Source organism: Anarrhichthys ocellatus, unplaced genomic scaffold, assembly GCF_004355925.1.
Source record: "Anarrhichthys ocellatus isolate YVR2014 unplaced genomic scaffold, GSC_Weel_1.0 scaffold28, whole genome shotgun sequence".
NCBI classification, from domain to species: Eukaryota; Metazoa; Chordata; class Actinopteri; order Perciformes; family Anarhichadidae; genus Anarrhichthys; species Anarrhichthys ocellatus.
Window position 1 is genome coordinate 4,169,773 of NW_022280058.1, and position 20,411 is coordinate 4,190,183.

General features: G+C 40.8%; 1 protein-coding gene across 1 annotated transcript; it reads right to left on the bottom strand.

The window, feature by feature from the left end:
- Positions 1 to 17,606: 17,606 nt before the first annotated feature.
- On the bottom strand, positions 17,607 to 20,163 carry lsm6 (LSM6 homolog, U6 small nuclear RNA and mRNA degradation associated). Its single transcript, XM_031862951.1, has 4 exons — positions 20,064 to 20,163; positions 19,514 to 19,619; positions 19,282 to 19,395; positions 17,607 to 18,011 (listed from the first exon to the last, which is right to left on the bottom strand). The coding sequence occupies exons 2-4, from the start codon at positions 19,605 to 19,607 to the stop codon at positions 17,977 to 17,979; spliced, it is 243 nt and encodes an 80-aa protein (XP_031718811.1). The 5' UTR covers positions 19,608 to 19,619; positions 20,064 to 20,163; the 3' UTR covers positions 17,607 to 17,976.
- Between the last annotated feature and the right edge of the window lie 248 nt (positions 20,164 to 20,411).

The window sequence follows — 20,411 nt, forward strand, 5'->3', positions numbered from 1 at the left end:
GTCTTGTCTGTCTCTCTGTCTTGTCTGTCTCTCTGTCTTGTCTGTCTCTCTGTCTTGTCTGTCTGTCTGTCTGTCTCTCTGTCTTGTCTGTCTCTCTGTTCCTTGCATATCCTGAGAACCGTTCATCCGTACTACTTCACACTTGGCAGGTGTATTGCTGGGGATGGTCCAGTTTAGACACGCGGCACGTCCAATATTAGTAAACTTTGAATAAACAAGCGAACAGACGGGCTTCAGGGCTCTGCAGACAGGGGCCAGCATGTCGTCCGCAGCGAGCGGACCACGGCTCATTGACTACAATTCACTTTACAACCTTCCCTGGAGTCAACACAAGCAATTGGAAACAGAATCGAACCAGGCGTTGGACATTTTAAAAAAATTCGAGAAACTAATTAGTCGAGGGACCCATACAATGAAGCATTACCCATTTAAAATCTTTAGGCACTGTAATAAATGATCTATTCATTTTTTTCAGAACCTTAACCGGATATTTTTGAACAGCTGATGGAAGCAATATTTGGCTTCTCAAGAAATAATGACCCCATAACTATACAAATAAATATACAAGTACAACTGTTGCAACTCTCTTGAGTGGAGAAGCACACTACTATCTCCTCGAAACACTGCAGTTGAGGGAGGTCACCTAAAATAACAGAAGTTAAATTTGAGGTTCCCTGGAAGAAATTTTTGAAAATACTGTATGGCATCCTTTTCTCAATTGTTATAATGTAGTAGTAAGTGATAGTCATTGTAATTACTGTCAATTTTTTAAGTAGCTGTTTATTTTCCCTTGTGTCATGTGTGTACTATGTAACTTTTTACTCTATTTCTTTATACTTCATAGAGATATAGCATACAAAGAATAGACAGTCTGTAGAGCAGAACAGAGACGAGATCAAAGCTACAAAAGATTATTGATCAGTGAAACAGATCAGGCTGAGGTGTCCATATCCCTGTCCTTCCTTGATCCAGTCTGTTTTCTTATCTTAATGAACGTGTCTTCAGGGAGAGGGGAAATTCAGCAGGATGTGCTCTGAGTATGTGTGTGTGTGTGGGTGTGTGTGTGTGTGTGTGTATGTGTGTGTATTTCTTTGTTTGTTTCTTTGTTTTTTTTTAAAGATAAGAGACCCAAACATTTCTTTCCTCTTCTCTCTCTCTCTCTCTCTCTCTCTCTCTCTCTCTCTCTCTCTCTCTTTCTCTCTCTCTTCCTGACACACACACATTCATGTGCACACACGCACAGAATAATTACCACGATGAGGTTTAAAAGAACTTCAGATCATAAAATGTCACGTTTTTACTAATGTAAAAGTCAAACCGTGGAAGAGATCAAAGCTGTACAAAAAGTGTCAGATTGCGTGTGTTTGTGGAGGTTTGTGTGCGTGTGTGGCGCGACGGGTCTCCCTTTTCGCCTCCCTGTCGCTTCCTCTCTTTTTTTTCCCCCAACCTGCTCTCCAACGGAAAATAAATAAGTAATACCTAATATCATCATATGTGATTGAGGGGGCTCTGAAATGGAGGAGTGAAGAGCATCGCCAGATGAAGTGAAGTGTTGAAAAGAGTGATTATTTTTGCTTCACTGAGGTCTTCTTTTTCAAAGTGCCACTAAAAGCATGAGAGACTTATGTCGCTTTGCGCTGGGAGGATGGAGGAGCTGAAGGGTGATTTGATAAGAGATGAAAGAAAAGTAGTGACACCACCCCCCCCCCCCCCCCCCATTTTTTTTACAGACCTTTGCTCAAAATCTTGATACTTCAAGTGGCTCCAATCATATTCTCCGTGAGGAAGTGTGATATTTATGGCCAATTGCCCACAGCCAAAGCTAATATTATGAGCTTCCACAGTGCCATCCATATTGTTTTACCTCCCGTTGCCTGCAGTGACGAATAAATAAGGTGCCTGCCGCTGTACAATGGCATTGGCAGACTTGGCTTTCAAAGCACTCTTCCAGCAGGTTGGAGAGCGGGCCAGGCTGCAGAGAGGGGAGAGATGGGAAGAAAGGGGGCTGTCACTTTAGGTTGGGTAATTTTTGACGTGCACGTCAAGGCCTTGACAAGGGGAATGTGGCCGACTTGTACATTAGAGTCGGGCTTACAGGCAGCGCAGCACTGGGGACAGGTAGTAATGCAGTCCCAGAGAGTGCTGCTCATCTGCTCACACTATGTACTTGTCTGGTGCCACACAAGGATGCCCCCTGTCGCCCCGGCTCCACTCCCCCATCTCTCTGCAGAAATGACTTTAGTCAGTGAGGGAAGAATCCATTTACAATGTGTGCTTTATAACATCTCCTTGACAATGCAGTAGTGGATTAGAGACATTTGTGATGAATCTTTTATGCCGACTTTTTCCCCCCATCTTTCTTTTCCATGTGCACAGGCTTTCTGGGTCCAGGCGCACCACGTGCACATGTGTCTGTTCGGATGTCATCGCAGCAAGATAGGGAGAGGAGAAAGCAATGGGTACTCACCCAAAAAAAAAAAGAAAGGAAGAGGGAGAGTGACACAGAATCTTCAGAGTGGGGCATTAAAATGTATCTGCGAGTCACAATGGCTGCCATGATAGCAGCGTGAAACTTTCCTTTGAAAATGAACGTCACTTGTCCTCTCAGTCATCCACTTCCCTCGCATCCAAGACAAGCGCTCTCTGTCCTCATCAATTCTTCACTGCCATTTTGACATTTATTTCATTCATTTGCATAACTGCTCCCTGTGTCTCTTCTTTCGTCTCGGTTTGAGCGCAGCATTCCCTTTTCCTCAACTTTAAAATGCTACTTTAAAATTAATGCCGGCCCAAAGAAATATATAAATATATCCTAAAGTTGACATGATGTTGTTTTACATTATTCCCTTTGAAAAGCGATTTTGTTTGTACTTAAAGCTACTCAGACGCGTCGGGTGTGGAGGTGCGGGCACACATACGCTCGGGCTAACAAACACGCACATGGTAGTCTACCCTTGCCATCCCTTCTGTCTGTCTACTCTGTGCTGTTAACATGGAAAGATGCATACTGAATGTTACAATCCCCACTAATCCAACGCTGCTTTCTTTAATGCGCAGGCCTTTAACTTTACTTTACCAGATTTTAAGTTTGTGGCCGAGACTGTTGGTTTTTGGATATTTGTGGACACTTTGGGAGCTCCTGAAAGCGGCCTGTAACGTAAAGAAACCATGAATCTGAATAATTAATTATGTTTGTGATCATGTTTAATTAATTTAATCACTTGTCAATAATTCTTTCACGTTGCAAAAAGGTGAGCGTGGAGCAAAAGGTTCTCTCTTCCTGGTAATGTCTCCATTTATTTTCTGAAGGCTGAATAATTCCCTTTTTCTGCCGGGGTTGTCCAGTTTCCAGGCGGCTGCAGCACAGACGGCTTTTTCTCTTTCCTTTTTTTCCCACTTCAAACTCACCTGTCTGCCCTCGTCGTCCATTTGAAAGGGGGAGCAGCGGCAGAATCTGAGAATGAGTCAATGCAAATGCTGCATGAAAAAAATATATAAAAAATTGATCACCTTTCCATTTGAATTCAAGGTAGGCATCATTCTCCATAAGCAGGCCTGTCTCTTTAAATCAGAGGAACTGTCGCTTCTGTGACTGCCTGTTTACAAAATATGAGGCTGAAAATGAGACCTGCTCCCTGCGGACAAGCTCCTTGTATAAATATAAATAATGAATATTAGATAAATAATTTCTGCCCTTTAATAATGCACAACTCGAAGAAATTCACTTACACTGTGAAACTGGAGAATCTAAGTAAAAGTAGATAATGCAGTAGGACAATAGAGTGTGTGTGTGTGTGTGTGTGTGTGTGTGTGTGTGTGTGTGTGTGTGTATGTATGTGTGTGTGTGGCAGAGAGGAACAGTTCAGGTTAGAGACCCTGCTGCCCTTGTCATCACCCCAAGGAGATCAAACTGTGCAGGTGGCAATGTTATGTTCGGTCAGATTCATAGCGTATATTCTACAGCCAGGCTGCTAGTGTGTATAGAATAATTAATTAAATGATTAATTAACATGTCCTGTTAAAAGAGGTCAAATAAACATATTTACAACCCCTATAAGGTAATCAGGGGAATATGATGCAAGCTGCAGCCCAGTTACAACCTCACTCCCGTGGGGAAAGGTGGACTTGGGAGCGTGGGAGAGGAGGAGGCAAGCCTGCTCCGCTGCCTGAGCGTCTTCTGGAGAAAACGAGGATGGAGATATGATAAATGGTTAATTATGAAAACCCTTGTGCCAAAGCTAAAACTGTAATTAGCCTTAATTGCCTAATTGGATAGAATTGTTGGATGGCATAGGCGTAATTGCCCCCTTTTTTCAAAGCATTTAGGGCAAAATTGCAATGGCAGTGAAGGGATTTTATTTAAATTTTTCAGGGCAAGACAACATAACCTGTCGTCCATTTGACTTTTATTTGTGTCAAACTCAAATGACAGTTTTTGGTTCACAGTGCATTGCATTGACTTGTTGTGCAGCGGCCAAATGGCTAATAAAACCCTCAGTGAAGGAAGTCCAGCTTTTCCTCCGACCGGCTGATTCCCACCGCTGAGATGGATTGTGCAAAGACCTTCACTGCGGTCTGAGACAGTCGACGAAAAACAAGAATTTTCTCTCCTCCTCTCACCTCCTCTCTCTCTCTGACATACAAACACAAACTCGCGCTGAGTATAAGAGCAGCTCGGCTCAAGGTGCTCAGACTCTCTGCTAATAACACCATCTAGAATTCACGCCCTCCAAATAGGTTAATGTGTTTTTGCCCAGAGGGCCCTATCTACCTCAACAGCAGAACTCTCTCTGCACTTCCATTAAGCAAGAACACTGCCGCCTATTAGCTGCTTTGGTGTTGTATGGGGCCAGAAGTGAGAACACGAGCAGGAGTTTGCACAGACACACTTTAATGTGTGCGTGTGTGTGTGTGTGTGTGTGTGTGTGTGTGTGTGTGTGTGTGTGTGTGTGGACCACAAAGGTGCTCTGCAGTGCACTGAGGGTGTCACTACCTGGAGCCGGTGTGCTGTTGCTAACTGTTGCAGGAGAACAATGTTATGGCCCCTGACAGCTTGTTAAAGACTCCACCATGCTGGAGCTGCTCCCACTGTGTTGTGTATTAGCACCCTGCGATACACAACACATATTTCAACACGTATACGGGAAACACATATTCTTGCTTGCAAACATGTGAGAGTGTAAAGTGAGACAAGGTAGAAATTCATGCAGTTTTTTGACTGGAACTTTCTCGTCCTCGTAAAAAATAACGTGCTTATATTTAGTTCCTGTTCTGCCTTTTGATTATCTTTGATTATATTTGTTTAATCAAACAAAGTAATCTGTAAGTGTTGTGAAGGATGCGTCGATGAAAGAATGATGGACCAAATTCTGGCAGTGTTTGCCTTCATTAAAAGATAATATAAATAAGTACAGATAAAAGAAAGACATAAGTATACATTCTAAATACCAAGTCATTCTAAAGGTCCATCACTTTCATCCTAACATGCCAAACAAATAAAAAAAACATAAATATATCAAATGAATACTGAATGCTGCAAACCTCCCTGAGAAATCTGAACGGCGTTACTGTATTGTTCAAAATGAACTCTCTTCTTTACATTTAACGTTTATTAATTTCTGTTGTTTTAAATGCCGTCTCTTGCCAAACAAGCTGCAAACATCACTTTTGACTCAGACGTGTTGGGATAGTGAGTTGTTCGATTCCCGTCACAGATCTTCACATAAGAACTGGCACAATTAGAAAACTGCAAAGTTAACGAGACAGTTTGAGTCAGGAAAGCGTCAGTAAAAGGGCAGCGTTGATTCGCCTGAGCAAATTTTGGATTTACAGAAAAGGTGTTTTTTTACACAACAGATATTGTGAAAAATGTTACGTACGTAGGAACAAATGTAGTTTACATTTGAACTGTGAGTTAAATGTTCGGAAACAAGAATGGTTTGAAATAATATAAATGTAATGTTCTACTGTCACCTTCAAGTTTCCCCTTTCAAACAAATAATGGTTCTCCTTCTACCAGTGGCACTGATATTTTGGAATGTGTTTGTTTTGCTACATTGGTTTGCATATGTGATTATAGATAGATTATATATATGGTTGCTATAAAGAGAGCATACAGTATAAAACATGCTATATATGAATTTAGCGTAAGGTAATTTCTGATAGTGTTGCTATTGGCTCAGTACTTGAGGTGATTACACAGACTGTATTTAAGATCTGATCTGTTGATAGATGACAATCAACAAAGTATGAATTTTCTGGCCACCAATCATACAAGGATTTTACTTGAATATATTTATTTGGAAATGAAACATTTATTTTGTCTCCAGGTCATTATGGAGTTTCTCTTTATGGGACATTTATTGCTACAAAATATGCCAAAAGTTTCTAATAGTTTCTGTAAACATATTTGAACATAAATAAAGTGTCTGTTGATCAGAATTGACACTTTTTCTGATCATCAATTGGGATGTTTTTCTGTTAGGATCTTACATTATTTCACATTGTTCAAACATTGTCATGTCGTGGAGTTATTTCAGCACACACAGCAGGTACTGAATGTTTTGTGTCAGCCTGACCCCTAGTGGACACCCAGTCACCCACTGCTGCACCACGATCCCATTTACAGAGGCATCACACAAAAACAGCAAAAGGAAAACATCTGTAAAACTTGTATAAATTTTGTTAAAATTAATAAATCATCTATTGCGATGTTTTGATTGCATTTCACAGGCAACACATGTCCTGAATTGTTTTGCCGTAAGTATTCAAGCTATAACGCCGTAGGCCCTTAGCACTGGCCTGTGTCTATGAACATTTATTTGTATTTAAGTAGACTAAGCTTTTATTATTATGCTTATTATTATGCTTCATGCCAAAGTCAATAACGGGCTGTACAGAAATGAGTTAAATTTCTCTCAAATCTCTCTTCAACTGTAGTTCAGTGCGTCTGCCTTTGACAACAATAACTCAGACATTGAATATGTATTAAAGCCCAGAAAGTCCTCAGAGATTCAATGCATATATTTGATGAATCCCACAGCTGACTGGACCAGCCTATACGGGTAAAATAGATCTGACCAACTTAGAGACAGCTGAACTAATTAAATAGATAAAAGATATATATGGCCTCCTCAGAGTATGCAAAATTAATACCAGAAGGACTTGCCTCTCAGCCACTTCATCTACTCTAAAACTCTGTGCTGAGTTTTGATGGAGGGCAGATGAGGCTGCGTTTGTGTGGGTGCGTAAGTGTGTGTGTGTGTGTGTGTGTGTGTGTGTGTGTGTGTGTGTGTGTGCGTGCATTGTCTGTGCATCCGATGTGTACACTGCCTAACATAGGTAGCCTTGCAGTGTGTGGACAGAATAATATGAACACATGCAATGCCAGACACTGACTTAATAGTTGAACTATTTTGCTGAGAAATATGTCAAATACTTTTCAATAGTACTTGATGGTATTTTGAGCTTGGGGGGTTGTTCCATTGAGTTTTATTGTATTGTAAAGTTTTCCTGTAAGTTTGTTGACCCTTTTTTATGTCCCCAATAATTTTGCTAGTTTTACTTATTTCAAATAACTGTGTTAGTTCAGTGTGGAAATGAAACAGCGACTGTATGAAGTGGGGCTGCAACTACTGATCATTTTCATTGTTGATTAATCTGTTGATTAGTTTCTCAATTTAACAATTAATTGTTTGGTTAATTAAAGAAATATTACAAAAATGCCTATCACAATTTCCTACAACTCAAGGTGACACCTTCAAATGCCCCGTATTGTCCAATCAACATTCCCAAACCAAAATCTTTTTTAATTTACAATCATTTAAAACAGAAAGAAGCAGCAGATCCACACACAAAGAAGCTGGAATCTGTAAATGTTTGGTTTTCTGCTTGTAGAATGATTTAAATAAGTAGCAATTCTAAATATAACAGTTGAATTGGCGGTGCCCTCACTTCCACTTCCCCATCACCCAGAGAGAGTTTGGATGAAGAGAGGAGAGTTCTTTACTCGTCCAGTTTGTTTTCATCAAGTTACAAATTGATGACATACAGGTGCCAAACGCCAGGGTCAGATAAAAACTGCTGGGATCAGACATACAGCATGTAAACAAGAGACCAAAGTCCTTATATTGTACACTGATCAATCATCTACCTCCAAAAGACATGTTAAAGGAGGGTTGAGTATCATGCAAAGCTGAATGGACATAACATGAACAACAGCATCGTAAAGCTGTTGACGTTGTTAGGTTTAGTTATAGAGATAAAACAGATGTTACAAAGTACTTGACAAGGAAAGAAGAATTATAAAAAAGAATCAAGTCTTATGTGAAAATGTGAGTAAATCATAAAGATTTAGATGAATTCATCTATATAACCGATACAACCTGCATATAGCCTACACGTACATACACATGCAAACAAAGTTGCTCACATTAAATACAATTACTCATGATTGCTTTCCATATGCCGTCTGGGGCCAGTTCATGATGTGAGTGATCATTTTTGCTGACAATGTGTAAGAAAAGCTTCAACAATGAAGCAGTAATTGTGTGTAATTCTAAAAATATAGACAACGCTTGTATGTGTGAAGATAGAGCTGGGGGTACAACCCACTCGCATCGGCACAAACGGCCTTCTGGCTGTTAACTTTTTGCCAGAAGATTGTCTTGGACCTTTGTTCTTTTGTGAATTTATATATTCCTTTCCAAAGAGCACCTTCCTTACACTTGTTTGAATTTCGGAGCACACCGGATCTTTTCTTTTCTTTCTTTTTTGAATGAAGCAGTAGTTTTTGCTGTTGCATTGGACTGCGTTATAGTATTTAGTTATAGCCCCTGTGCATTTGTGTGCCTCCTGAAGTGTAGTTGTAGTTAACACAATCCACCAGTAGAGAGCATGCCAGAGAGAAGTCACTGCTCCTGCCAACTTGCCTGGCCTTGACCATGCACTTGGGAAGCCATCGTTTATTTTTGGAGCCCTAGGCTGCATGGCAGCTGTGAGACTGACGGAGGGTGAGGGGGTGGGAGGCTAGGGGGAGAGAAGAGATGCAAGGAGAAGAAGGGGAAGCAGGGCATCTTACGCCAGCACCAGTGACACAAAAAGCATTGTCCTGATTTAATGGCTGTGAAGTCTTGCCTCCCCCTGGTCCAAGAAGCTGCTGATGCTTAATTAGGACGAAACACGCACCCAGAAACACACAACAAATACCGCGCACGCACATACGCACACCTCAGCCCCAGCCTGGACAGGCTCTCTGCTACCAGCCCCGAGCGGAGATGATTCAAATCCAGCTCTGCCATCACAGGAGATGAGTGACGAAGACAGAGAGCTTTCTGTTGCAGCACGACACAACGTATTCACTCTTCTTCCAGTATGGAGGCCATCAATTTGTCACCAGGCTTTAAAGTGAAGAGTTAAACCTCTGATGAGTCATCATGTGTAAAATCAAACAGGCCCATGGTCTATGTGGTAATCACTGCACAGGGAGTTGTAAGCTTGTCTCTTTAATGACAACAGCAGAGGTGGTGACAGGTATGACCGAATCAATTGTTAGGATTTATTCATTTTGGATCAATAATTTTTTTCATGGGACTGTCGTTAAAAACCTTTTCTTTTTTGCAGGGATTTTGTTTAATCACACATACCTGCAGTATTTTGTGTATTTAAATAGTATTTCATTTATTAATTGAAGGTTTCTGTGTCTATGAAATCATTGTATAATCTATTTATTATAAAGTTTGATTCTCTGTCTCTCTCAGAAGCTAATTTAATCATTTTAAATGTTGAATCCAACATGTTTTGATTGAATGACCTTGTTCATGATGTAGATTATTGATTGCCTCGTATTGATAATACGAGTCTCTCAGCAGCACGTTGAGCAGTCGACACAGACGGCATTAATATGTATATGTATCAGACGGGTGGGTATCCCTGTTCATATTCTCTTAGTGCAGGACCCAAATGAGCACATGTCCCATTTGTACAGGTTTCTGTTTTTTAAAAAGTCATCCTGCTCATTCTCTATGTTCAACATTAAGGGAAACTCAGTGTGAAATGCTGGATGAATATTTTACCATCTCTTTACACAGAGAAATAAGGATACAAGACAAACTCATGTACAAGCCCCACACAAATATATGCCAAAGTGTTTCTTCAATGAATTTACATCCAATTGCATTAAAATTCCCTTCTCCATTATCTGGAAATGCATATTTCTTAATTATTCATCGCAATGCATTGAAGCACCCAGGTCTTTTAAATTTTTTATTTCTGCTCAGCTTCAAACAGTAGATCTTGTAAAGGGGACCCAGTTTTGGGGTGTGGGAATTGCTGCAGGGCGAAGCTGACAGGATTTTCAGTCTCGAGGCACCTCTCGCTTTTTTCATTACAGCAAAGCAAAGGAACAAATCCAGGTCAATTAAAATAAGGAACAAGAGGGCTGAGTGGCTGGCTGCGAGTTAGATCACCACCGAGGTCTGCCACAAGAGGGCACAAGGGGCTTAGATATGTCTCGAAAGACAACACATCTCAGAGCAATGCAGAGCACCAGCCAAGGGACCGGTGACGGCCCAGATAACATGAGAAACATCACCTTACACATATAACTGAAGGTTGTACAAGCTTCTCTTAAGGATCATATTACATATAGGGTCACAATAAACAATATGTTTCAAGTTGCACTTTGTATGCACAATTAAAAGCAGTGCCCCTTCCATTTTGGCACTTCATAAACGTCTCTCTCAGCTTTTGCTTTTATATGCGTCTTACCTATAAAAGCTGCTCCTTCAATCCTGTCGGCACCTTCTGCCAGAAGTGTATGTGTGGTGGTGTGTGTGTGTGTGCGTGTGTGTGTGCGTGTGTCTGTGAGAGAGAGCTGGAGAACATCCACTCTCCATGACAGTCGTTAAAAACTCTTAAAATGACACGGCCACGTAAAAAAAGCATCAGTGGCTAACCTGGGGAGTGTCACATTGAATTTAATGGCCTCTTGTTCCTGCGCCACGCTGTACGGGAAATCATATCTTGATGTGAAAGGTGCTCTCCCTCGTCTGCCTCATAATATGTTGTGACGTAAATGTTCACACACAAACGGACAGAAGAGAGAGACCTAGCCCAGGCCCAAGACTGAAAGGTTTTAATTGTGTTTATGACAGTGCGCTGACTCTGATACTGACCCTAGTCCAGTGTCCAAGTGTGTGCTTTTGTGCATGTGTGTGTTTGCGATAGATTAGGTTGCTTAGAGTGTGTTACTGAGTGTTAGGTAAATGTGTGTGTGTGTGTGTGTGTGCGTGTGCGTGTGTGTGTGTGTGTGTGACTGTAGCCTCCTTATGACCTCCCTGATGGTCAGAGATGGGCTGAAGTCATAACTCTCCTGTCTGGTTTTACCCTTGAGCAATATCACAGGCACTCAGAGTGCAGCGAGTCAAACCACTGAGCCTCTCTCCATAACTGTAGACACACAAAGTGAAACAAACACAAAGGCACGCACAGTCAACCACCCCAACAATGACAGGCTTACCATTATAAGCTGTACCATTAAAGGGTAATTCCTATTTATAACAACTTGGGTCTTACTACAACAACAATATCACTACAACAAAGACTAACAGGACAAGAATTAAAAGTGTTCAGACAGGTTGTAATAAAATAACTTTTAACACTTCAACCTGAAATTAGGCACCACAAAAACGTCAGTCATAATTCCCGGTGAGCACATCGGTCAAAGTTTTATCAAGTTAGTGTGTAAACCATGATGGATGTTTACAACAGACAATTTAGGTCATAATTTGACCTTTGACCTTTGTTTTTTCTTCCATATAAGTTTTGGTCAGTGCAATATTCCCTCTCCTCTTCGTTATGTTTTGTCTCCACTACATTCACGAGCAAAGTTGCTAACTGTGTCGGCCTGCTGTTTGGTGCTGGGCAGGTGGCATGCCATGGGTTTTTAGAGCTGTGGCTGGAAACGACACAGATGAGACCAGTGAGACTTAACCAATGCAGTGAAGTTACAGGCATTAAAGCTACAGTTGGTAACTCTACTAAACATAACTTTTTTTTGTTATATTTGCTCAAATTGTCCCCATATTCTGAAACAGGCTCCCTTTAGTTCTCCTAATGCCATTTGCAAAATTCCATCGTGGCCAAAGAAAAACAACCAATCAGAGCAGAGGAGTCTCACTCAGCTGTCAATCACTGCTCGTGAATTCTGGTCAAACTCTCAAACTAGGCACCGCTGATCAAGAATCAATCAAGATTCTGCATTAGCTGTTTTTTGCCTCAAATGTTTTCAGATATGTATTTTAGTGTACTGTTTAGCTGTAAAATGGGAATGTTTATTTCGGCCGGTGGGTGTTGCTCAGTTTTGTTTTCAACATGGCAGCCCGGTCACAAGGCAGAAGAACCTGATTTTTTCACATATTATCTGTCCTGAATTTATCTGTCAGGATATAGCGACAGTCTGAGCCCATGTGACAAGAAGTTATTTTTTAGTGAAGTTACCAGCGATAGCTTTAAAACCAAAACGATGCCCTGAAACATGGTGAAACTCTACATAGAGCTTAGGGGAGCGGCACAATTGGGTGATGAATAATTATCTGAGGGTTCGTCACTACAAACATCGTCATTTGGTCCGTTGTTAATGTAAAAACATTGTTTAAAGCAGCTTCTTTGTTTGGTCCTCCTAAAGACAGAGTCAGACAAAGAAAACACCAAAACAGAACAAGACATAAGACCAACTTTGAATAACGCATTCAGACAAAATAAAACTAAACTCAAAACAACGGCAGGCTAAAAGCCTTTAGACTGTAGCATTCGAGGGCAAAGGGTCACGTCTCCTGACTGCCGAGCAAACATTTCCACTTCCTCAACATTTCATCCAGTGACACGCCAGCCGCCTGTGGCCGTTAGTCTGAGAGGAAACAACAACAAAAGACTCTTGCAATACCATTATTACCATTTTGGGTGCTTGCCAGCAACACTCCGGATTACCTTGCATGGCAGACAAATTGGCAATTGGAACGCCAGCGTAATGGAGGCTAATTGCCTGAGTGCAGGGTTAGTTTGTATTTCATGCAAATCTCATGTGCATAGTGGTGAGACTTGGCTGACAAACAGAACAAGCAATCGCCTTTCTGAAACAAAAAGGCGATTGAAAATGTCTCTGTGACATGAGCTGATTACTTCATATTCACTAATTATTGCTCAAAAGCACTGATGACCTCATTCTTAAATATACTATTTCATGAGATAGGGTCCCAAGACGGCCATTCGATAAGCTTCCACAACCTTATATTTTATGCTACCAAGTATTTTGTGACTGTGGATTTATTTATTTTTTTACTCAAATGGAAGATGATTTGATCTGGAACAACCTGCAATAAAACCAAAAATACATTCATGTATCAAAGAGGAAGATAAAGGCAGAATTATTACATGTTAACAGAGGCTTTTATAATATGATAATTATGTCCTGTGTGTGGACTTTCAGATTAGGCATTTTGGGGCAATTTTTAAATCTTGTCAAAGCACATGACAAGTAAAATACAAGTCTTTCAGATTTCTGAATGACTCGACATTTGGAGCATTTTGCATTCACAACGGTTGAGGTCCTCTGAATGAATGGGCCAATAATTAAATATTCAAGCTTTTTGGCTATTCAAGGCCTGCCTGGCTTTGCTATTTTTTTTGTTATTGTTCAGAGATTTTGCCAGGTCAAAACTTAAAACTTTAATTCGACAAATCTCCCCTCAAGGTCAGTTTAGAAGCTCTATAGGACCTTCAGTTCTCTTTTTCCTGGACCTCTGGTTCATGTTCACTGTTTATTTCTGACCTTGGAACAAGCATTTAATGAAAACAACCTCACGCCAATGTCCATTTAGTAGCTGTTCTTGAGCTTTCAACCATATCACGCAATCAGTTTCAATAATTTGCCACTCAAGTATTAAGTAAGTCAAATACCAGGGCAAAGAAGTCTAAGTCCTCATTCTTGTGACATAAGTCTGAGTCACAGTCTCAAGTCTACAGCTGCGTAAGAAGGCCTCTTTCTTAAAATTAAATATATAAAGGAAATAATTCTCAGTTTTTCTATTTTGGGATACAGAAGTTGATCAAGTATTCCACACTTTACCTCAAACCTGAAGCCCCACCTCTGTTTCTAAGAACAGGTATGAACAAGTTAATTAAGACAATAACATAGAACAGGCAATCAGAAAAACAACTGTTAGCCTGTTGAGAAGAAGAGCGACGATATGCTCTGTATCCACATCCACCAAGCTTATTGTGGTGTAAGTGGGTCAGGTCACAGTCAATAATACAATATGCTCATAATCTAGTAAGAGATTTCAAGCAAGTCTGTTTCCAAAATAGACCCCTTCTGTTGTGGGACAGCTGGAGAGCCTTTTGGGTTCAGGGTTCAAGGACTCACGTGGACCATGTTACTGTTACCATGCGAATGTTTCTCCTGGCTGTTGTTGCTCATCGCGATAGAGCCTGTGCAACACATACAATGCTCTCTGAGTGCAACGGCACTGCTCTCTGGCCTCCTGAAGGGTACCTAGTTACGCTCCCGTAACCCTACCATCTGCATCACGCTGCCATTTGTAGCCAAGATAAATCACAGAAGCCTCTGTCCATGCTGGGAATAGCTTCTTCCAGATAAGAAGGTCAAGGGTCACATTTCTGGCCAAGGTTGACTGTCCTCGGGGCTAAATAAAGAACCTAGAGGTTGCAGAGCGGCAGAGACTAGCACAGGCCCTCACACTCAATTAGGATCAAAACAACCGTCAAACTTGAACTTGGATTTAGGTTACGGAAAGACAAGGAAGTGGAGCAGTAATTCACAGAACCACGCAATTCACCCTGATATGTATTTTGAGGAGAATAACCACATCTGATTAATAGACTAACAGACCAACAAGGAGCGTTCAGTTTATTAATCAGTAGCAGCTGTTTTCAACATTAGTCAGCCATTGTTAGGCTGTTCCTAAGGTGTTTGTTTATACTGCACTAACCTAACAGGACCTCTGACCCAGCCCGTGGAATGTGAGAGCAGAGACACAGTGTGGGAGGTCACCGCCATCATTTACATCCTAAACACATGACAAGCTGTCAGGCAGAGGTTAGAGCTGGTCAAGTTCACACAGGACTGCAGAGATCCCATTAAATACACTGTGAGGAGGGAGGTCTCTTTACACGTGCAAAAATTGGCTGTTACTTACATCCACACATACAGGCAGTGAGTACAATGCTAGTACAATGTAATGCAAGAAGCATGTTTTTTGTTTAAGTTATTGTGCTGTTTTAACAGTGAGAGTCAGAGAGGTGTCGGTTGAGTCAAATGGTAAGTTATGAGGCTAGAATTTTTTTACGGTGGTTTTAATATTTCATCTACAACATTATTTTTACGCACACACACGACACATTAATTAAACGTGTGGCGATTCACCTTGATACTGCTGAATATATGCAACAAGAGGGAAAAAAATGGGAGGAGGGACTTGAATGCTCCCGATGTGCAGCAAACTCTCAACCCTGGCAAAACCATTCATATGAAAAGATCCACTCTGAACAGATTTGCAAGAAGAAGACCGAAATTTGTCCTTGTCTAATTGAGAATATGGTACAGCCAAACATGGGGAAAATCACTGATTTTCAGGTTGTCCTTGTCATCCTTTGATCCCTTGTGAAAAGGCTAGACAGTCATGCTGCAGTGATCAGTCAGGGTCAAAGTCATACGCCACTTTCCCTCCCTCCTCCATCCTTCCTCCCTCCTGTGACTCCACTGTAGTTTTGTGGCTCTGGCAGCTGGTGGTGCTGTAAGACTTGAGTCTCCCCCTTGCTTTTTCTCCCACAACAAGGCTGTCACCTATTCTATCCTCCTTTGTCCTCTCCCCTCCATCACTCACCTCCATACGTCAACACTGAGCCACTGCAGCATCCTCTGCCAGCCATCTGCTTTTATGAGGTGCGTGGGGGCGAACCAGTGCCCAAAACAAACTACGGCATCTTGAAACAACCTATATGAAAAAAATTGATTATTTTTGTTTTACATTCGTCGTGCATATTATATCAATAATCAAAAAAAAAGGGAAAAATGTGGGCTTAAAAAGCGGTTGTGAGGGATAAAAATCAATACTCTGATGTTGACGTGGACATGCAAAAGGAAAAAGTGACTGCATCAGTTCAGTGTTTTTGGAAAAGAGCTCATGGTTCAATAGCGTGACGTCTGCCACTAGGTCATTTGCGTGAATAGTATTAATTGGGTTCCCTGCGAGGCCACATAGCCAGCGGCTCAGATATGATTCCAGTGGGTAAATATTTGCCTGTGATAACCCTCACTAGGTGCCATAATGATTCTTTGTGTGTTGCACTGTGTACAATGCGTTCGTGTGTACAAATCACTCGGTGCCTATGTCTGCCAGTGTGTGTGTGTTGCAGCTCAATCCCCCCCACCCCAACATTCCCTCTCTACAGCTGCAGCTCGGCAGAGTTTGATCAATAACGTGTCCTTCATCCTCAAGTCGGGCCTGACCTTGGCAGCCTTTTGTCTCCTTCCAGGGGCCAGAGTGCGCATGTTCAGGTTGGAAAACAAGGCTCTCAAAAATCCACCCTTGGAAGGGAAAGAATTCCCCTCACTGCCTCCTCACTACAGCATTCTCATTAAGAGTCTAATGAATCATATATTTATAGCCTTCTTATCTTAGCGTAATGAGGTGATGCCACTTTTGAACTAATTTGCTAAATTACCACAGGCCACACTAAAAGGAAATAAACTTCCAATTCTTTGTATATATGCTGCTGCATGTATTATTTTTTTTACAGGGGCAACGTCAGTGAAGACGGTACAGCCAACCTTACGAACAAAGAGCATCTCACAGTGCAGTCACATGACAAAAGGTAAGCTGTGTTCTGCGACATTTATTAAAGGCACTAAAACATGGAAGTCTGCTGCAGAGGGCGGTGGGAGTTGATCTGACAGATCTGTTTACATGTTAATGCAGCCTGACATAGCCTGCAGGTGGCACCATTTATGGATTAGTCCTGCAGTAACATTTTCTTATTCAGTGGTGGATATTTAAATTGCCCGTAAGTGAAGGATTTTCTTTCACATGTGCATATTGAGTTGTTCCATAATATGGCATTAAAGCAGCCAACAACTTACTTTTGTATGCATGGGCACTCAATCAAGGTTCAGATGCAGGTACATTACCGGACTGAGTCACCATCTAGAGCTGCAGGAATACTTTCATGACTCATGCTCAATTTGAAAACAAGCAAATCTAAAAAGCCATTTCAAAAATGACCTTCCAATTGAAATTCTGTTTCCTTTTATATGTGAAACATTACTTGAACAGTTTTATTTTTAATTATACAAACAGCTGTTCATCAAATGACTTATATAAAGTAAATGGAGGATGATGAGTACATTTGTACACAGGCCATTCAGTAATGGGTTTCTACAGGCAAGTCGTATCAAGATCAAGTACACAATTAGCACATTAGTGCTGACAAATTACAAAATGATGTTCTAATCCTTCTGAAGCCTTGTGGTAAAACAGCTTGCTCCAGGAGTAAATTTTGACTGAATGATTTGGCCACAAAACGCCCGATATAGTCAAGAATTTAATCACATGATATTACAATACGAACAACTCTGCAAAGGAATGACCTTTTCTTTTCTCAATGAGGCCTGTTGAAATGATACTGTTAGTTCAAACTTTCATCTCCATTTTTACAAAGAACAATTGAGAACAGAAAAAAATACCGGTTATCATTTTACCTGTGATGTTAACACCATAATGTGTGAATAATATTAACCATATCAGACATAAATCAAAACTCAGAGTTTATTAACTAATTCCACTTTCACAAAACTCAACATTCTTCAGGACTTCAGGCTTTACAGAACCAAAAACAGGACAGTAATCCACTGACGCATCAACCACTGTAAAATAAAAATGAAAAACAGAACGGTCTTCACTACGCTTTCCTCTTCTGGGTGCTGATGTAAAGGACTGGAAGAGAGAGAGGGGAGAAAATATTAAGAACATTAAAGGCTGTCGTTTTTGCTGAGAAAAACACAATTACATCTCTGAGACCAATCTGAAGTGTATTCATTTTATTTCTTGTTTTGTGGTCATTTGATGTGATCACACATCCAGAGATAAAGGGTCATAATTGAGGCCAGTTATTTGGTTGGCCCAACCAAATACAGTGGAGTTACAATATTCTTACAGCCGACTCTTGATGCTCAATGCAGTTTGCATTCACCCCACCCTTCACTTCCCATGATACACAACAAATAAATTGTCTGGGGTTAATACTGACCCACTGACACGGATCTTATTGTGAAAACAGAGTCACATTTCTCATCTGAGATATGTGGAATTGTTTTGCAGTCCTGGTGGATTGGAGGTCTAATGCTGGGACTGTACTGAAAAGCAGTCGGGTAAATCATCATCTTTTACTGAAATCTAATTTTATCAACCTGCTCTGTTTCAACTAAAATAGCCCCATCTTCAGCTGCTGGCCCTTTTATCACAGTGAGAACTGCGCTGGACAGCATGACTCATATTCAAGAGGGAATCAGACTGTAAATACCGTACATGGCTGGTGTATGGAAAAATCTAGACATCAGAGGGAAGAAGACGTGTTCTTCCGACTGTTATGGTGGATACGGATCATATGAAACACACTTACTACGATCCTTTATTCATCAAGGACTAGCAGTAGACACAAGTTAGAAATAAAAAGCAGGAGAGACAATGCCGGTTGCTTTAAGCTTTCCACGTTATCTATATTATATGGCAAAGCCTGAATAATAGATTTAAAAAAGGGACAGTTCATTCTTATTTAATGGAGACAGCGAAAGAAACATTTTAAAACTAAGAATCTTCAGAATACAATGCGTTTTGCTGATGGTTTATTTACCTATAAAGTCTTTCTCTGCCATAGGACTTTTTGTTTATTCAACAGGAGAGCTTTGTGTTGCCACTAAAGCTGTTAACGGGCATCATGTAATGCATCACTGCCAGTAAAATACTCATGTTTAAAAGGGAACCGTCAGTGATTTAAAAATGTCTAAACGGAGAACTATATTTCAATTTCATACTAGGACACTTGAATAGAACAGAAACATATTTAATATTAGTGGCACCTGTGCTTCGTATGTCTGCTGTAATAAAATAGTGGACCATGCACTGACCTTTGTCAAGGCTTTAAGTGCCAAAGTGTCTATAAATTGGGAGATATAATTAGATAAAATGATATATTAGAGAATCTTACCATTGTTTCCTCTCAGAAAAGCATCTCCGTACTTGTTCTTGAGCTGCCCATTCACATACTCCTCAGTCTGCTCGATGGCAATGTTCATGTAACCATCGAGGCAGGCCAGGACACCTGTAACGTTACACAGATCAAACATGCTCAGTGGTTTGCCAAACGAGAACTTCATCACTGTTAAAATGGCACTATAGAAAAAGAAGTGGCTGGGTTATATACATGCCAGGGTTATTACCTCTGTAATCGACACCAGAGTTCAGTTTGACCACCACAGGTCTCCCGATTATCTGCTTCAGAAAGTCGCTCGGGGTTTGCTTCCTCAGACTCATCTTGACTGTGATCTGAAAGGGTTGAGGATCAGCAGTAAGTTACATGTTATGATCGCAGTTTCTTTCAGCTAGCTACGTTAGCATCAATGCCAGCTAACTCGCGCACGATGCCGTTCATTCATTCAATTCAACAACAAAGTCTTATTTACTATATGTTTGGAGTGTAGCAGCACGTAGCTATGTTTCGGATTTGTCCAAAAGTAATGTAGTAGCATATAGCTAAATGTTATTTGGCTTAATACTGTGTGGGAAAGTAGCGTTAGCTGCTAGCTAGTCGGTGTAGCTAACTGCAAACTCTTCAATGAATATGCACTGAATGGTGTGAGTGGGTCGTTATACGTGTGAGTAGCTACATTTCATACGTTTATTGTAATCGACGTGGACTGCAAATGGCGACGTATGCTTTTTTAAAATAGTTGTTATCAGTAGCTACATATTTAGTAGCATTTCACTTACCCGATAGACGTTCTCCAAACGATTGTATTTGGCATGGACCGCGTATTGACCAATCAGAGACGTGCACTGTACGGAGACTGGGTGAGGACAAAAATACAAAGAGCGCAGTGGTAACTGAGTGAGAGTTGAAAACTGGGAGAGACAGAACAATGTAGAGACAAGTGACAGTTTGACATATTTCTCTGTGTTTAAGACCCATGTTCAGTCAACAGATCACCAATTTGCAACACAGTAGCATTGTATGTATGCAGATTACGCTACATCTCTTTGTACAAGCTGGGGCCTATTTCTCCTCCTAAAATTGGCTAAATATGAATGAATATGAGTAGGTACAGTCATTTCAATCTT

Coding starts and splice junctions, on each gene's coding strand:
- lsm6 (XM_031862951.1), bottom strand. CDS start 19,607: ATGAGTCTGAGGAAGCAAACCCCGAGCGACTTTCTGAAGCAGATAATC. Junction 19,396..19,513: donor CTCTGGTGTCGATTACAGAG/GTAATAACCCTG, acceptor GTAACGTTACAG/GTGTCCTGGCCTGCCTCGAT. Junction 18,012..19,281: donor TTTTCTGAGAGGAAACAATG/GTAAGATTCTCT, acceptor TCTCTCTTCCAG/TCCTTTACATCAGCACCCAG.